Here is a 16,169-nt window from a genome sequence, read left to right on the forward strand (position 1 = left end):
AATGACTATAGCCATGCTGTCGGCGGAGCACTTATATTCGCCACCCTATGGTTTCGGAATGGGGAAGTTAGGATGGGCTTTCTCTCGGAAAACAGTTCCTCTCAATCCTGCTGACACCGCAAGTCTCTAACCGTAAATTCCCCAATTGGTCTATTGTGCATATTAATGGCTACTTTCCCTTCGGGCCAACCATCCTATCTAATCCATACATCCAAAACACATCTTTCGACCGAATAGCAGACGAAAACCCAATTTTACCATGATCTACCGTTACGCGGAAGACTGGTTGACCCTTTGCTTATTCGGAGGCCCGGGCTCACATTTTGTGGCTAGAAAACCTCTCACGCGCCTCTGGGAGTTGCAATAAACGTTAGGACCAATTATATTCCCCAAAAATACTCATCATGGACACCCCTTCCGGCACGCGCCCCCCGTTAGTTGATGAAAGTTTTGCCTCAACAAAGGCCCACTCTTCACGGATTGCAACTAGAGTTAACGTTCTACTGCTCTGGCTCGTTCCAGTTTATTTTCTGGCTTGAAGGTGGTAAGGAGGGCTTGGGAAGATACCGGAGCCGGCCTCCGATCGATTACTCTCAACTCAGGGGGGCCAGGATCCTGCCCTGCACTCACACTATGGGGCATTTTGAGGTTTTGCTACTAATTTTTGAAGAAACATTTCATCCGACTCTTTTGGACAAATTGTTTAGATCCGTGTGGCAACTTGGTGATCTCATCCGTTGTAGCCCGGCCAATTTGGACTAGATGCTTTACTTGTTACTAGGGAGTGGCGAAGGATGGAAATGAGGAAGTTCCCATGCCCTCGGACCGGTACGATGAAGCGGTAAGTTCTCCCCGACTGTGCGTGACCATACCTCTTGAAGAAGTATTCTACAGTAAGGTCAGTGATCAACCTCTCTCGAATGCGGAAGACCGCGGCGGACCTTCCTCCGGCAACTTCCGGACAGCCAAGAACGAGCCGAACCCCCAAAGATGTCACTCAAATAAGGATCCGGAAGATTCCGATCTTGACATTCCACGTGCCTTGTTTTACAATGCGGTCACCACGAAGTACTCTCCAGACCGCCTCTTAGCCCACCTTACTAATAACTGAGTTTGAAACTTGCACACATGCCCATCGATCTTCATAATGCCTCGGCCTATGAAGCCGGGCGCCGTGATAGGAGTTATCTCCATAATTTTCTAGACGAATTACACAGCTATGATCATGTATCCAACCTTAATGCGCAGCAAACGTTTGATGCCAATCTATGGTCTCAAAGTCCTCCTAAACTCGCTATGCATGATGCCCTTCGGTTGGCTACATGAGGGTCAATGGCTTATCCATATAGCCGGATTGACATGAGTGATTGATGCTGCATGATACTTTGTACATTACATTAGGGACTTTCACGAGGGAGAAAACAGGATTAAGTATGGCCGATCACAGGAAACAGTATTCTGCGCACATGCGGGACTGGGTACTCATTATAAGAAAAAATAGCAGGTATAACGTATCAAATGACCAAAAGGAGGAGGGGGGTAATCCAACAATCAAAACGATGTTCATGCATGTGCTACCATGCAGAAGATCAGTGGAGGGAGAGCGGGGCCATCAAGAAACAAGATCAAGAGGCAATTAGTTATTGAACAAAGTGTGCCATTCCTGTCACCTAGGGCTTCATTCACCGATCTGGCTCTTCGTCCTCTTCGTCATCTGGGAAATCATGGAGTGGGCGGCGAGTCATCGTCGATTGTCTCTGACTCTTACGAATCCCAGAGATGGAACCACCCCGCTCGGTTCGGAAATCATTTTCCGCCGCCGATTCCTCCGGAGATCCCTCATGCTCAGCCCCATTCTGGCCCTTGTTCCCTTGCCTACGCTCCCGCGCACGATTAGTGGTGGAATCATCGCGCAGCCCGCGCGCCATGGAACGAATATCCTCCAAGGTAAACTGCTTCGCCGGCCTGTGTTTAGGCAACCCTCGCCTTGTGTGAGTCGGATACTCGCAAACAAGGTTGCGCGTAAGACATTGTCTAGTGATGTAAATGTAGTCAGAATTAATACGTATCGTGAACATCTGCCGCCAGCGTCACAAAAGAGTATACTAACTGGCACGTAAGGTCCTCAGAGTCCGGCGGTGGGGGTGGACAAGCGATCTTCCGCCGCCGACAAAATAAACATGCCAGTGAGGGCCTACCGGTAGTAGCCGGTGCACTTCTCATAGCGGCAGCAACGGCCAGGGAAGCAGCAGTGATGCCAATAGGTGAAACATGCGACTCTGGGGACGCTGACGAACGTGACCCTGATTTGGATTGTCTCGTGCCACCCAAATTTGACTTTTTCGCTCTCAACGACGCCGCTGGGATGCTTGATCGAGTTTCCAGCATGGCATGGAGCTCCGAGGTCGTAATCGAATCAACCCTTATGGGATCTAATGGGATCTGAGCCCCAGTGAACTCAGGTTTAACCGTTAGAGACGGGTTCAACGATTGCACCCCCGGGGCATCTACCAGACCAGACCCAGAGGAGTATGAATGGCTAGGTGGCGAGGGAGATGTGGAAGAGATAGGGCTGGAATCCTTTGAGCTACCTGAGGCTGTAGTCAGGGAGGGGGGTCCCGCAGGGACGCCATGAGATGAGGATATCGACGCGAAGGCTTGCGAGTTGTTTCGGATAAAGTCAGGGGAACGCGAGTTCATCATCATCCAAAACATGGTGTCTTCATAGCCGGATCTTCGCCTATCTTGGTGTCCAGCTGCAGTCGGAACGTTTTGAGCATGTTCATGACCACCCGGGTGTAATGGCTGGGTATGACTCTGCCGTGCACTCATGCCAGCATAAGGAACGCTTCCTACATGATCGCGATGGTCATGTAGCAAATGAGGATAAGGATGATGGGATTGAAATTGCTGCTGAGGGATGAGGGGGCTCTGTCCAGGGTGTAAACAGTCGTTTGATGCGCTCGAGAGTGAAGGAACGCGACTAGCTATAGGATGATGTTGGTAGGAGGTCGGAGACACCATCGAAGATGGTGCCATATCGTGCGAGGCAGTTGGCGAGAAGCCATCGATGTTTGGGGTGACACTCGCAACACCGTTGTAAGTTGGAACGGCCCCAGGGAATGCCGTGGCGTCAAAGTTACTGCGCGTCGCCAAAGAACCGTCATACGCCCGCTCTGATGGAGACCAAGCTGTGTGGGGCACAATGGTGGGCGGGAGTCGTTGACTGTCAGGATATTGGGGGGCGTTCATAGAGGGATTGTTATTAGAGTGAATGGAGTTCGACATATAGGGGGTTTGGTCTGCCGACACCTTATAGGACTCGGTTCGTGGATAGTGCGCCCAGGTAGGTTGGATCTCACCGCCGGGTATGGCCGCGAAGCCATCAGGGCGGTAACGCGCAAGGAATGCATCATTGTGTGAGTCAAGGGTGAAGTTTGAGGGTGGCTCTGAACGAGGAACCGAGGAAGGTGTTGGGCGGGATTGGTAGTCCAAAGGTGTAGGATGGCGATACTGTGCCCCAACCAGATCTGCGGCCACGATTTAAGCATGTGGCGCGGAAGCGGGGAGAAAATGCAACTCACTGGAGTGCATGTCAGCAGCGTCGACATGGCTATGGAACTCATCTACACCACCAGGAGGGGGGATCTTGTGAGTGTGCGCTAAGCGGGTTTGGAGTGATTCGAGGGGTGAACAAGAATTGTCCAAGTGACCCGAGTAGTCCATTTCGACGAGATGAGGGACGATGTCGAGGGCGAGAAGTTGGGAATCAAGAAAGGGACAACCCCAAGAGGAACATGCAGACTATATAGATGCTCGAACGTCGCTCTTCCACCCATAGATATAGAGAAATATGTTGTTATAGCAAGCCGGGATGAAAAAGTTTGATTTTGTGCTAAGTTCAATCAGCCACATTTGGAAAGTCGGTCAGGGCATTGGACATATTTGGCGTTTGCTTCGAAACTCATCCAGACCCAGGGTTGCAGCGAGTGGATCGGCTCATTGCAATGAGTCCATCACGTCAGACGCGTCCCAAGGACGTGTTCGTCCAATGGGCGTGCGGTCTAGAAGACAAGTCGGCATCCTGTGTTAGAGGTGGAAGAACCCTTACCAGGTTAGTCATAGCGGCCCAGTCGGGTGCTCACTGCTCAACGATCACACCGCCATAAAAAAACAGTCTGACTTGCCTGCCGTGATGAAAAGCTAGCTCTTGTCAGAATTTCGGGCACTCCGTACCACCTCGCCCACAAACAGCACTCCTCTGACATAGCACTCTTTTGATCTCCCTGCTTCCTGCCTGCCAGAAAAGAAGCCATCCGTTCTGGATTAGTTCCAAGATATATTGACAATTCCAATACATTGCATAAATTCACCAGTGACTGCCCAGAAGTGGTAAGGTATTAAGTACATTATCATATTATAGAACGTCGTCAACAGAATATTGCTTGCGGATCCGGAGGGAGCACGATCAGGATGAATTGCAAGATTCTCATGAAAGGCAATAAGTGAACAAGCGCAAGAACAAGGCTGCCATGTTTCCCAAAAATGGTCTCCAACCATTACCATTTACACCATCACCAGCCGATTACTGTTAGCGACTCGTACCGGGGAAGTTGACTAGAGTTCGCGTACGGGCCGCGTCTCCTTGATAGAGCACTCCAACATATGGCATCACGCTGTACCTGAGGGAGAACTCGGCTTTGGTTGCATTCCTACCGTGTATTCAAGAATGTCAGCCGAGAACAAAAACGTATCCAGTCTTGAAACATAGAGTGGTATTCAGAAAGGTGAAATAGCCTGCAGCCGAGCATTCACTCGCTTTCCTGCAAGCGGTGATGGCATGGCGGATAAACAAAACAGATAAACAGACCGACGAACGCACCGGAATGATTTGCTGAAGTCTCGAAACACGTATTTATTCTTGGCTCCTTCGATGTTAATCCGGGCGTCTCCCTTTCGCCGCACAATCCGATCCCAGAGCACGACATCATTTTTTACCTGCAAGTTAAATAGTCACGTGAGTCACGTAAATCCACAACGACGAAGGGTTGCGTAAAGTGGTAGGAAGCGGCGCGTGATGAGACGTTACGAAAGGAGGAACTCACTCCTTTTGAGTTGGTATATTCCGCAGTCAGATACACGAAAAGCTGCTTCGTATTCCAATGGAAGAGTGAGGTGAGATCTATATTGACCCATGCCCGCCCCGAAATGCAATGGTCGTTTGAGGTGTCGTATAACAATCGCCAGGAGTGGAGGGAAACGGTGCCACCAAACAAAGGCATGGGGAAAAATTGTCATGTCATCCCAACAAGCAACAAGCGCGAGAACAAGAGGCGTTGTTTGGAGCAGAAGAGTCACTCGTTAATTTGAAACTTCTCTCTGCGACAAGACAAGCCAACGTAAGTCGCACCTGATTGAGCATCGAACCGTACAAAGGCCGATTCCTGCGCTGGATGCCTTCCAGGTGGTCCAAAACGTCTAAGGCAGTGTACAACATGGTATCATTAGAGGGGAAAACATTCGGGTCACAGATTCAAGACGTTGATCAGATGGAGTCCTTGCAAAAAAGTGCTTGCTCGAGATGAGTTACATACACGCTTATTGGTTTGATGTCGATTCTGCCATCAACGTTAGCAGAAAACAAGAATGACGATAACGCAATGGCTCCAAGCAATCCTAGGAGACAGCTGGAAAGGAGACCTGAGAGTGCATTGGCTCGTTGGTACAAGCTGTACATCCTTCACTAAATCCCAACGTGGCGAGTGTCAAAGCAATCGTCGATGACAACAAGGCCAAACAAAACTTGACGATGAAGGTGTTGGCATCGCAATTGCAATATCCCTAGTTCTAGTTATTCAATCAAACAGATCCAGGATGTTTCAATGAGCAGTTGATATACAAGAGAGCACAAAAAGCTGAAGCGAAATCAGACCTGCCTCATCCAGACGGCTCCGATCCCCCGGTCCCCACTTGCTTCTTGACTTGTTTGATCTCTTGCTGAAGCGGCCGAGCGGCTACACATGCACAGAGAACCCCATTTGACACATACACGTGCACGTCACACACACATCTCTTGCAAAAGTTCCAAAAAGTCACCGCCCCAGCGAACCTAGAAAGTCTAAAGTAAAATGTTGGGAAGCAATACTTCACAGATCCATACTTCTCGAACTTCGAGCCGCCATTTGCCACTATGCCATTGCATTATTATCGCTCATTCTTTCTTTATGTAAGTAGGTGATGGAAAAAGCAAATCACCTGTATCGAGCTGAACAAGTCAGATCCATCACCTTTATGCGCAAAAGCCGCATGTCCCCTCATGAGCACCCACTTGATCCTATATATGGGAAGCAATTTGGATGTGTGATCCATCACCTGGCATCAAGCGAGGATTTCATGCAAATATGTATATATATGTACTTGTTCGCTTCGATGCTTTCCTAGATAGCTCAAGACTTCCATCACTCGTGGGCGCATGATATTACTTATGCAACCACGAGACGCAGCGTTTTCTTGTGCTTGACAAATTACGTAGCCACCAGATACGGGGTTGTGGGGAGGAGTGCGCAGTATCATTATTGCAATTTGCAGCGTGCGCGACGTACGTATGACCGCCACGGACATGCCGAAAGCGCTTACCCGCCCGTCGTTCGGTCTCCAAATATGGCTGCCTGATTTGCACCTTCCCTAATGGAATTACAGTTACTTATATGAATGGCCGCTGAACGGTTGCGACACATTTGTCTGCTGTTCCTGAGGAAGGATGCACGAGCATTACATAAACGTATAAGCCTGTGACCTCCACATGTATATCAAGCACATCCTTATTTGCGTTCTCTTCTTTTTTCCTTTCGTTCCCACTCTGTCATATAGGGCATATTGCAGTGACATTTGGATGTCGTCCAGATCTGAGACAGATCCAGAAATATTAAGTAAGGGTTCGTGGTCAAGTCATTACGGCCCGAATATGTGCGATGCGAACGACGTGCTAGCTGAAGAGACCCAGAGACCTGGTTGTGACCAATCCGTAAGCACTATCATTACGGCTAACATAAAGCTACAGTCTGGGTAGAACATGGATGAAGCCCAGGTACATACCCTTGATGATGTGTACTGAAATGATTACCAACAGCCTGAGAGTTGAAAGTCTTTCCCCCACTTGAAGTGCCACGCAAAAGGAAATGAGAGAAGAATTAAATACATAAAGTTCAGATATCGCAGATCACGAATGTGAGAAGAGTCCAGGTCGAGAGTGGAAAGGGGAATTAGAATTAGATGACCCTTCAGAGCGCGATCATCACGCCAATAATGACGGCCATCATAGCGCCGACAATGCTAACTAACCCATCATTGATGGAATACCTGGATACACTGCCACCACCACTACGCAGAGTTGTGGAAAGAGCCGTCGATCGTGTCCGGGTCTGGGTACCGGCAGGAGTCCGGGTGCCGGTAGTGGAACCGGTAGTGGAACCGGTAGCGGAACCGGTGGTAATGGGCTGGCCAGTGGTAGGGTTTCCACCATTATTGTTCTGATTAGCAACGGCAAAACCAACGGCGGGTGGGTCCTGACGGAAGACGGAGTAAACATTCTTCATGAAAGAATCACCAACGACCCAGTTGATGATGGGGTTAGCTCCAAGGCCAAGTTCGAAAATAGCTATTTGACGGGTAAGTCCAGAAATCAGTGTGCAGTTGCGAGGCAAGCTAACAAGGGGATGCTCGACATACAGCCCAAACATTGTTCACCAGTACTCTCCAATGTCCGCGAAAAATCACGGGGATCGATCTTGTACTCTACACCCCCAAAGCTGAAAGAGACCTCTACCTTGGTCGTGCAAGCTACAGATATGAAGTCAACGATGGTTGCATGAGTTCTTTCGCACAAAAACCAAACACACGGTAGACCCAGAAGCCTTGGTTCTCGCCAGTAAGAGCTTGGGCAGAGGGGATGTGGGAATAGAATTCGGACACTTGATCGCTAGGACCGCCGACTGAGACGCATTAACTAACCCGCCTGAGAACGCCATGATAGATAAGCATCACATACTTAGTGAAGTTCCGCTAGGTTCAGTGTGTGAGTGGCAGAGTGGCAGAGTGGGTCAATTAATGAATGTAAAGATTCGCTACGCACGTGTCGATAGCAGCAGTACCAGTAATAAGACTTTTCTGTCCATTGACAGTCACCCCGCCGATCGAAATGGCCCAGTATGACTCAGAGGTCAGAGGAATGTAGCTGATGTTACCCGTATACTTGGAGCTATCCGTAAAACCGATATCCATAGATCCACCGTTTGGCTCATTCTTCAGTGGGGTTGGCTGGTCTGAATAACGCTTAAGGAAAAAGGCGAATAGAGGCTGGGTCCAATCTTTCGCTTTCACCGAGGCGAGCCAGGCAGGATCGGCACGAGTCTGAGCTAGTCGAGGCCAGGCGAGACCCATAAGACCTGTACTGCAAAAGATCCACAATATGAGATTGGGAGACGTTGGGGTTCGAAACGAACGTACAAGTCACCACCTTCATTAATGATGCCTGAAGTGATTTGGTCAATGACGCCGAAGGGTTGTTGTGTCACAGTAAAACCCCCAAAGCTAACAGTTTCTGTACCACTGGCAAACGTGTATTGAGTGCTTAGAGAGCAAGGATGATTTCTGAACCACCAACATAGTTCCGCTTACTGCACCAGATCCATACCTGATGTGGAGGGGGGAAGAAGTATCTTTATATGATGATGACTTGGTTGGGTCGTAACGATTCGTGACGGTACTGCATCCAATGCTGCAATTTTGCGATGCAAGCCATAGGTCGGTAGAACCACTAGCAACAAAGAGTGACCATCAGGGAAGGTTTGGCCGCGGTGTTTCGTTCGAGATACATACGTGTCAAGGAGAACGTTGAAAGCTTGGCCTAGTTGGACAAAGCACAGGGATAGGCCTCGTTAGTAAACGAAACTGACAGCGGGATTTCATCAAGATCCGGTTCGCTCACTCGGAGTCCCGACTTGTATGGCACCCACGTAGGCGGCATCAATGCTCAGGTCGACAAGCTGGATAGTTCCAGTCTTAGCACGCTTGCCCTTTCTAGGCGTGGTGTTGTACTTGTTTTCAGCATTGATTTTCTGCCGTAAAAACCAGCCCTTCTTCTCTTCATCGGATAGACTATTCCAGTCTCGGGTTTTGAGTGCTATCGAAGTTCTCTTTCCGAGATCGTGCTTTGGAGTCGCCGCAACCAGGAGGCTAGTGCACCAAAGCAAGGAGCATAAAGAAAATGCAAACATTGGGGAGAGGATCGAAGGAGGTGAAAAAGAGATAGAAGGATTGTCAGGTAAGTACAACTGCTGTTGCGCGCTTGAGCCGAAGGGTAGTGTCGGATGGCATCTTGTTTTTAATTGAGTGGTGCCTTAGCTTGGCACAGCCGCTTTTTGCCGCTTGCATCTATCAACGTCACTCAGGACACAGCCATCGACTTCCCGGCTCTTAGCCCGTAGCATCCAAGTTCCACATTGCGTGACCCTCACGTCTGGGCAACCCCATTCGCCGCGTTGAGCATCCTCTAAAGTCACGTGGAGTCTTGATTGAGCCCGGAGTTGGCCGAGTATTGTTGTTACATATCATGTTTCATTTACTCAAGAATTTGAAGATTCGTTCATCCTTTTGCCTTTACCATGAAACCAAGTCCATTTTGAGTTTTGCGACTCTTATCTGGTGATTATTGCGAAGGGACATAGCGGAATTAGCCGAATATATTGCCTTGGCATGGATGCCAAGGCAGGACATCCAACTGCTCGCCACGAGCTATTCTGTCTTGGTGTAGACGCACGCAAAGTTTGATGAGCTTGCGCTTCCCGACCATGATCAGTTCCTGAGGGATTTCGTAGTTACTCATGCTTATCATCGGAGCAATCGTGTTGATGACAGGAAAGGTTGATCGTTGTACGCTCAGTATGCACCAAAGTGTGTTCTTTACGGTGAATGGAAGACCAAGTGTAAGCATGCCTTTGTACCGCAGCACTAGCAACATTGATGTTCTTCTCGTCATTACATAATCTCCACACAATGATCATGCCAATCCGCCGATCTGCCTTCGATCTTGAAGGTGTTGTAAAAGTAAGTTATGCGGGCGCCGCCGCCCGCTAGGCAGGTTCCCAGCCTCTATTGGGACACGCCGCCCGCGCGAAGTTTACAGAGACTATATTTGTTTGAGCAGCGCGCTTACGATGCGGCAGACCCCGGGCGCTATCTCGAAGAAATAAGTGGACTCGGGCGGCGGGGACCTGCCCAGTGGATGATCAATAACTTGCGCCCATCGTGCCCCCGCTCGTTTTTCTGTTTGTCTGGTAATCCTCTTTGTAAGATTGGGTTCTCACGAGATCGAGCTAGCCCCTTCGTGTAGTCAGAATGCTCTTTGTTCAAAATTGACTTTTATCGTATTCGCAGAAACCCAGCGATGGATAGTGATTTCAGGGCCGCGTCCCAATCCGTATACTCGATGGAGGGATGGGTACAGTACTGCGATCTTCAGGAGTGGCATTCAAAGGATCACTTTGGGCCTCTTCAGCCAATTTGACCAGCCCGCAAGCCATTGTTGACAGTCATCTTGCCTTCCTGAACGCGGGAGCTGATATCCTTCTCTCAAACACGTAAGCCGTGACGGATACGCTTGTGCACCCAAAACGTTATGTAATGCACTAGATATCAAGCGTCCTTCGAGACCGCTTCGAACACAGGACTCCCCAATTTGAAATACCGCAATTCTTGAGAACTGGTGTTCAGCTAGCTGCTTCGGCTCGAAATACGTACGTACAAGGTCAAAGTGGTTTCCGTAACCGACAACGACCCCACATTGCCTTATCTCTTGGACCTTATGGTGCGACCCTTCCCTTGGCGGCCGAATATACGGGGTTGTATCCCCCACCTGTATTTGGGCCTGCACCTATTGGATCTCACGAAGAGTCAGCTTCGAAACGAGTTTCTGGAAGCCAGCAACTGGATAGCAGTAATGATGACATTGACTCCTATCTTTCAACAAACGCTTTCTTCACAACGCCCGTTTCCAGGGAGGGCAGCAGTAATGCTTCTCATTCTTCTGAACATCATGCCAATGAGGCGTCTGTCGAGGCGCTCGCGGAGTGGCATTATAAGCGTTGCTCCGTATACGCCTTGCACGCGCACATCTGGAATGAAATTGATTATCTTGCCTTTGAAACAGTCCCCCTTGTTCGCGAGGCTGTGGCCATTCGTCGGGCTCTCCACAAGCTCTACGCTTCCCCCACGAGTGCTGATGATTCCACCAAGATCGAGTTGAAACCATGGTGGATAAGTTTCACCTTCCCAAATGGTGAACTGCCAGAAGAATCTTACGTCGGCGGCCCAAAGCTAGGTGTCGAAGAGATTGTACACGCACTCTTTACCGATGATAATGCTTCTGCTTCTGCTGAAACGAAACCAGAGGTTTCTTCAACACCGCTGCCCATCCCATTCGCCATTGGGATCAACTGTACCGCACCATGTTACATACCAAGCATCTTAGCTCAGCTTTCGTCTGCTCTCTCAAAACTGCACGAGAAGCTGGCACATCAAACTCGACCAAGTAATTCTCGCCCATGGCTCGTCCTCTATCCAAATAGCGGTTGCTGGTACAATGCCGAAAACAAAACGTGGCACAAAGTCGAAACGGGGCCTTCAACGGTAGTACCCATCGGTGAAATACACCAATTAAGGCTCAGTTGGGCGGAAGAAGTCGTTAGGATCATAGAGCCTTACGTCTCCCTCCCAAATTCGGAAAGTCCCTTCGGTGGTTTCATCATAGGAGGTACGTTATCACTTGCATCACTCCGCGTGGTCTGTCGGCGTCGACTGATGATGTTGCTTGACAACTAGGCTGCTGCCAGACGAAACCGGACGATATCGAAAAACTTCGCAACCTGCTTTTGCCGCCATCTTGAAACGTTGATTAACTGAAAAAACATCCTATATTAATGTCTTCCATTTGGCTTACAAAGCTTGCGATAGTTTGGGTGTTTGTTCTGCACTATTCCAGTGAAACGCATGCACGCTTTTTTGACAGAGGTATATACAGTTTGCACACGGTATCGCAAATTATTGCTAAGAGTCAAGACAAAGCTGCGGGTCCGGTGCCGTTTCATGCAGTTGTGTCACATATGGTACATTAGCAAGTGGAACCGCAAGAAAACCCCTAGAACGACAATCAAAAACGCATTTTGAGATGACGTGCGCAAGTGGGTAATCAGCAGTATGAATGAAAGTCAGTGTTGTGGGGTGGAGGTTTCCATTCCCTTGAGAGAGATGAATATACAATGAGAGGGATTATGCAAGAATTTGCAAGTTAACTGCCAACAGAAATCATGAAAATAAATTTCCAAGAAAAAAAAGAAAGCAAAAGAGAATTATGTAGATGACCTGATCCTTGAAAGCGACGAATACGCAAATTTTTTTGGGGGAGGGCGGGATGGTCTTGCAAGCAATACTATGGCGGGAGCGTTGGAACACAGATCGACAGCGATGGCCGTTAGAATTGACTCCTGAATTCGACCAGAAGTTGCTACCTCCACCGCTGTTCGAGAGTCTAGGAGCGGCGGGCCCTCCTCATTGGATTGGACTTTGTTGTTTCCGCGGAAGATGAGCGCTGACGAGCACGAGTGGATGGAGAGCTGTACCGAGCAGCGTTACCTGTGGAAGTCAAGCGTCGCCGTTTGACTTTAGAAATGGGAACGGGGGGTGGGGTTTGTTCTGCTGCAGCACTGGCCACTGCTTTGCTTTTTCTCGCCTTTATGCGTATCGACGTGCGTCTCTCAGGGGGTGATTGGCGCGAGGCAGGCTTCTTTCCAGCTTCGGGCCTGACTGTCCCTTCTGACAAAGGTGGAGGGGAAGATAGAGGAGATGACGATTTTTCTGATACCGGGGATGGAGCACGAGGAGGGGAAGAGCGAAGCTTTCGCTTGCCACCAGGGGTGAGGATGTCAGAATCTTCGCTGACAGGAGCTAAGGGGCCACCGCTCGGACGTGGCATCCACGCGGAACGAAGAGGATTCATGCCAGTTAGGTTATTGTCGGATTCTTTTGAGGGATGTGGAGGATAAGGAATACGAGGAGTCATGCGGGGGATGCTAGGGAAGTAATCAGCGGCCCCGTGGCAAATGTTCACGGACTCCGTATCCAAGGACCACTGGCTCTTCATATCCTCAGAGCTAAGGCGTAAATTCCCAAGGTCCTGCGAGCAATCATCCAGGCCGATTGGATGTTGCAATGGCGTTTCAGGTGTGACATCTCTGGTGTCCACAGAAATGCACGCGGATGACGACGATGCGCTCAATGGATTCCTTATATCAGCGGCTTCATCAGGGTACGTTTGGGAGTATGGTTCTTGAGAGTACGACTGCTCTAGTTCATACTCCTCATTCCGGAGCCACTCATGCTGCAACGCCAGTATCATGTTCATCCGGACATTCGTGTCTCTGTTAATCATCAAGCTGATCCAGTGCTTGCCTGAGAAAAGATGCAAGCATTAGTATTCGACGGTAGAATGGCGTAAATGCGCACCAAGAGGCGACACATGGTCAGGGAGTATTCCCAAAACACCTCTCTCGTTCTTAGGCTGGTTATCAAATCCTGGTCTTCGTGACTCGCAAACGGCATCGTAGCGCTTAATCTAAACAGGTTCCCGCTGAATGAACAAGGATGCACGCGGAAGTTCATGACGAGAAACACACGTAGCAAAAACGATAACACCCAAGCTCCAACTATCCACGAGGGCGGTATACCCACCTTGGTTCAACACAACTTCCGGAGCGAGGTACGCTGGAGTCCCACACATAGTCTACAGGCCAAAAGGCATGAGCGGAATAAAGGATGAACTTCGGGCAGCCCACCTTGAGGAAGGTCTGACTATCGATGGCTTTGGAAAGCCCAAAATCAGCAATCTTCGCCTTGGGTGGATCATCTTTTGTTAGCAAGACGTTCTACAGGGACGTTAACAATTGTCGCCGCATCCATGATTAGTGCACTTGCCTCAGGTTTGAGATCTCTGTGAACCACGCCTTGTTGATGAAGATACTGTACATACGCCGTTAGAAGCAATCACTAAACTTCAACGTAGACACTTGCAGCTAACGCCCCACACATCTCTCGAGTCAGCCGCTGGACTTCATTTTCCTCTGATCAGATGGGAAAATATGAAATAGATGGACTTTCTCACTGATCAGCACTTACCAATAGGAGTGTGGGCTTGGTTACGATCGTTGATATAATCCATTAAATCTCCTCCTAACACTAACTCCATGACTAGAACTATACAAAATGTGAGCAAACGTGGACACACAAGTCGTTGCAAATGCTTACATATTGACATTTCATCCTCAAAATAATCAAGATAATTCACAATCCCAGGCTATAGAAAGAGTGTCAAACAGGGTCCAACGCCGCACGTCATGACTTACGTGTTCCAAACGAGAAACGATTTTCTTCTCCCGCTCAAACATCAACAAGTTCCGTTCCCGATCCTTGGTAAATCTCGACTTCAAGATGATCTTTACTGCCACCAGCTCTGACGTGGATAACTTGACGGCTTTGCAAACTGTAGCGAACGCGCCACTGCCTATCTTCTCTCCGACCTGATACTTGTCGTGAACTCCACCCCCAACCAACGGCTGCCAGGTGCATACATGCGTTAGGGAAAACAAAAAAAACCATAAAAAAACAAGAGAAGGGGGACGTACATCTGGATCATTGCCACATTTGAAAATAAATCTATAGTCGAAGATATCTTGGTCGGCGGGCGGACCCATCGAAATTTCGTCTCGATCATGAATCATGAGGCTTACGCCTTTCGCAACACGCCTCCCATTGACCTGGACCGCACATGGATCCTAACGGTTAGTATACCGCTCTATGTATGAGCGGGGAACCACCCACGAAGGTTCCGTTCATTGAGCGGTCAGTCATAAATACGGTGTTGTCGGCATAATGGAACCAAACATGTATGCCACTAATTCTATTTGAGCCCGACAGTTGGTAGTCAGCATTTTGGGCACGGCCAATGCTGTATCTGTCTTTGGATCGATTGAAGTCAATCCTTTTCACTTTGGGAGACGCTGGAACGAGGCGTCCCCAGAGATGCTCGAAACGCTCAGTAACGGGAGGCGCATAATCCACAGGCTGCGTCTGGCTCTGGGTCATCTCTTGTGGCGGATCGTTAAGATCCTGGTCGTAAGTTGGGACGGCAGGGGCGTCAGAATCGAAATTGTCATCCGAGCCTAAGCTGGGCAAAGACGATGGGAGAGCGAACATCATGCCGACGGGAGCGTGTAGTACGCGGCAAGCGTTGGAGATATGAGCAAGAGAGTGGTGAGGAGTGGTGAGGAGTGGCAGGGGAGGCGAAGGTGGCGGAAAGTGAAATGGGTATTCCCGTTTCGACTCAACGCCAAAAGCACTTAGAGCATCGCATTTCATTCAGGCCGCACATACTGGCCACTTCAACTCAAAATTGGCGACCGTTTCGTGGCTGAATCGACTGGGCGCGATATGAACAACCCTTCACACTCTCCTATGCTATTTTCGACAAGTTTAGTGGACGACTGTGTGCACCACGACTTGGTGTGATTTGCGTCCAAAATTTCACTCTAGAACGCGTTTCTGCCGCTCAATCTTGTCTCTTCGACAAGAGACGGACTTTGACTTCGATTTGACGCTGATGCGCGGAGTCGCCTGGGACGAATCGCGCACTTTCTATTGGCTATCCATGCTGGCGAATAGCGCTTGAATTGGGGCTCTGTAACCCCGTACCCAGACCACTCACGAACTATCCACAGCATCCCAGGTGGTGTACTGCAAAACACTGCCCCCATTATGGCTGGCGTGTTATTGAGTAATAGTGCATACTGCTTCTCAGGTCTGCCCTTGACGCTGACCTTGCAAGATCACATTAGTCCTCGATGGCCGGCGCAAATGTCCTAAATCCCCTTCACCATTCGCCATTTCCTCTGCCCGTGCTGAGTTGACTGTACCCCCGTGGACGGGGGCGGTTGGTACACTTTCCGGGAGGTAAGGTCCAGCCCAAGCGTCCTTTCTGCAGTTATACTCCCGCACAAGCGATGGTCGCAACTTCGCAGTAGCTACAAATTGACCCATATCCAACATTATGCATCGTGGACATG

The 16,169-nt window shown here is 49.4% G+C and overlaps 7 protein-coding genes across 7 annotated transcripts; 2 read left to right on the forward strand and 5 right to left on the reverse strand.

Annotated features, from left to right (window-relative positions):
- Window positions 1–1,983: 1,983 nt before the first annotated feature.
- On the reverse strand, window positions 1,984–2,383 carry EI90DRAFT_3070031 (uncharacterized protein). The gene has a single exon (XM_039061206.1). The coding sequence runs from the start codon at window positions 2,221–2,223 to the stop codon at window positions 2,059–2,061; it is 165 nt and encodes a 54-aa protein (XP_038913047.1). The 5' UTR covers window positions 2,224–2,383; the 3' UTR covers window positions 1,984–2,058.
- A 2,232-nt stretch (window positions 2,384–4,615) lies between these two features.
- EI90DRAFT_3070034 (signal peptidase subunit-domain-containing protein) lies at window positions 4,616–5,369 on the reverse strand. Its single transcript, XM_039061207.1, has 2 exons — window positions 5,106–5,369; window positions 4,616–4,998 (listed from the first exon to the last, which is right to left on the reverse strand). Exons 1-2 carry the CDS (start codon window positions 5,280–5,282, stop codon window positions 4,780–4,782), a joined length of 396 nt encoding a protein of 131 aa, XP_038913048.1. The 5' UTR covers window positions 5,283–5,369; the 3' UTR covers window positions 4,616–4,779.
- Window positions 5,370–6,740: 1,371 nt separating this feature from the next.
- On the forward strand, window positions 6,741–7,175 carry EI90DRAFT_1917519 (uncharacterized protein). Its single transcript, XM_039052336.1, has one exon. The coding sequence runs from the start codon at window positions 6,803–6,805 to the stop codon at window positions 7,067–7,069; it is 267 nt and encodes an 88-aa protein (XP_038913049.1). The 5' UTR covers window positions 6,741–6,802; the 3' UTR covers window positions 7,070–7,175.
- Window positions 7,176–7,280: 105 nt separating this feature from the next.
- On the reverse strand, window positions 7,281–9,275 carry EI90DRAFT_2929946 (aspartic peptidase domain-containing protein; the record flags this gene model as incomplete). The annotated part of the gene is made up of 9 exons (XM_039055007.1): window positions 7,281–7,657; window positions 7,729–7,839; window positions 7,899–7,991; window positions 8,048–8,061; window positions 8,132–8,449; window positions 8,506–8,607; window positions 8,663–8,815; window positions 8,878–8,905; window positions 8,987–9,275. The coding sequence occupies 9 exons, from the start codon at window positions 9,273–9,275 to the stop codon at window positions 7,281–7,283; spliced, it is 1,485 nt and encodes a 494-aa protein (XP_038913050.1).
- Window positions 9,276–10,053: 778 nt separating this feature from the next.
- EI90DRAFT_3070044 (Homocysteine S-methyltransferase) lies at window positions 10,054–12,192 on the forward strand (the record flags this gene model as incomplete). The annotated part of the gene is made up of 5 exons (XM_039061208.1): window positions 10,054–10,104; window positions 10,462–10,637; window positions 10,690–10,698; window positions 10,725–11,809; window positions 11,878–12,192. The coding sequence occupies 5 exons, from the start codon at window positions 10,054–10,056 to the stop codon at window positions 11,940–11,942; spliced, it is 1,386 nt and encodes a 461-aa protein (XP_038913051.1). The 3' UTR covers window positions 11,943–12,192.
- Window positions 12,193–12,377: 185 nt separating this feature from the next.
- Window positions 12,378–13,575, reverse strand: EI90DRAFT_1916776 (uncharacterized protein). Its single transcript, XM_039052335.1, has one exon. The coding sequence runs from the start codon at window positions 13,481–13,483 to the stop codon at window positions 12,584–12,586; it is 900 nt and encodes a 299-aa protein (XP_038913052.1). The 5' UTR covers window positions 13,484–13,575; the 3' UTR covers window positions 12,378–12,583.
- On the reverse strand, window positions 13,290–15,682 carry EI90DRAFT_1916074 (kinase-like domain-containing protein). The gene is made up of 11 exons (XM_039052334.1): window positions 14,929–15,682; window positions 14,733–14,864; window positions 14,454–14,663; window positions 14,356–14,404; window positions 14,227–14,304; window positions 14,122–14,171; window positions 14,026–14,070; window positions 13,887–13,976; window positions 13,728–13,834; window positions 13,558–13,666; window positions 13,290–13,503 (listed from the first exon to the last, which is right to left on the reverse strand). Exons 1-11 carry the CDS (start codon window positions 15,463–15,465, stop codon window positions 13,483–13,485), a joined length of 1,428 nt encoding a protein of 475 aa, XP_038913053.1. The 5' UTR covers window positions 15,466–15,682; the 3' UTR covers window positions 13,290–13,482.
- Window positions 15,683–16,169: the final 487 nt, after the last annotated feature.

The sequence above is a fragment of the Cantharellus anzutake genome (assembly GCF_015039405.1).
Source record: "Cantharellus anzutake strain C23 chromosome Unknown EI90scaffold_45, whole genome shotgun sequence".
Lineage (NCBI taxonomy): Eukaryota > Fungi > Basidiomycota > Agaricomycetes > Cantharellales > Hydnaceae > Cantharellus > Cantharellus anzutake.

What these genes read in the sequence shown, in the direction of transcription:
- EI90DRAFT_3070031 (XM_039061206.1), bottom strand. Translation starts at nt 2,223, where the DNA reads ATGAGAAGTGCACCGGCTACTACCGGTAGGCCCTCACTGGCATGTTTA.
- EI90DRAFT_3070034 (XM_039061207.1), bottom strand. Translation starts at nt 5,282, where the DNA reads ATGCCTTTGTTTGGTGGCACCGTTTCCCTCCACTCCTGGCGATTGTTA. An exon ending in AATATACCAACTCAAAAGGA is followed by an intron (nt 4,999 to 5,105) that starts GTGAGTTCCTCC and finishes TTTAACTTGCAG; the next exon opens with GTAAAAAATGATGTCGTGCT.
- EI90DRAFT_1917519 (XM_039052336.1), top strand. Translation starts at nt 6,803, where the DNA reads ATGTATATCAAGCACATCCTTATTTGCGTTCTCTTCTTTTTTCCTTTC.
- EI90DRAFT_1916776 (XM_039052335.1), bottom strand. Translation starts at nt 13,483, where the DNA reads ATGATTAACAGAGACACGAATGTCCGGATGAACATGATACTGGCGTTG.
- EI90DRAFT_1916074 (XM_039052334.1), bottom strand. Translation starts at nt 15,465, where the DNA reads ATGAAATGCGATGCTCTAAGTGCTTTTGGCGTTGAGTCGAAACGGGAA. An exon ending in TCGTTTCTCGTTTGGAACAC is followed by an intron (nt 14,405 to 14,453) that starts GTAAGTCATGAC and finishes CTCTTTCTATAG; the next exon opens with CCTGGGATTGTGAATTATCT. An exon ending in ATAGTCAGACCTTCCTCAAG is followed by an intron (nt 13,835 to 13,886) that starts GTGGGCTGCCCG and finishes TTTGGCCTGTAG; the next exon opens with ACTATGTGTGGGACTCCAGC.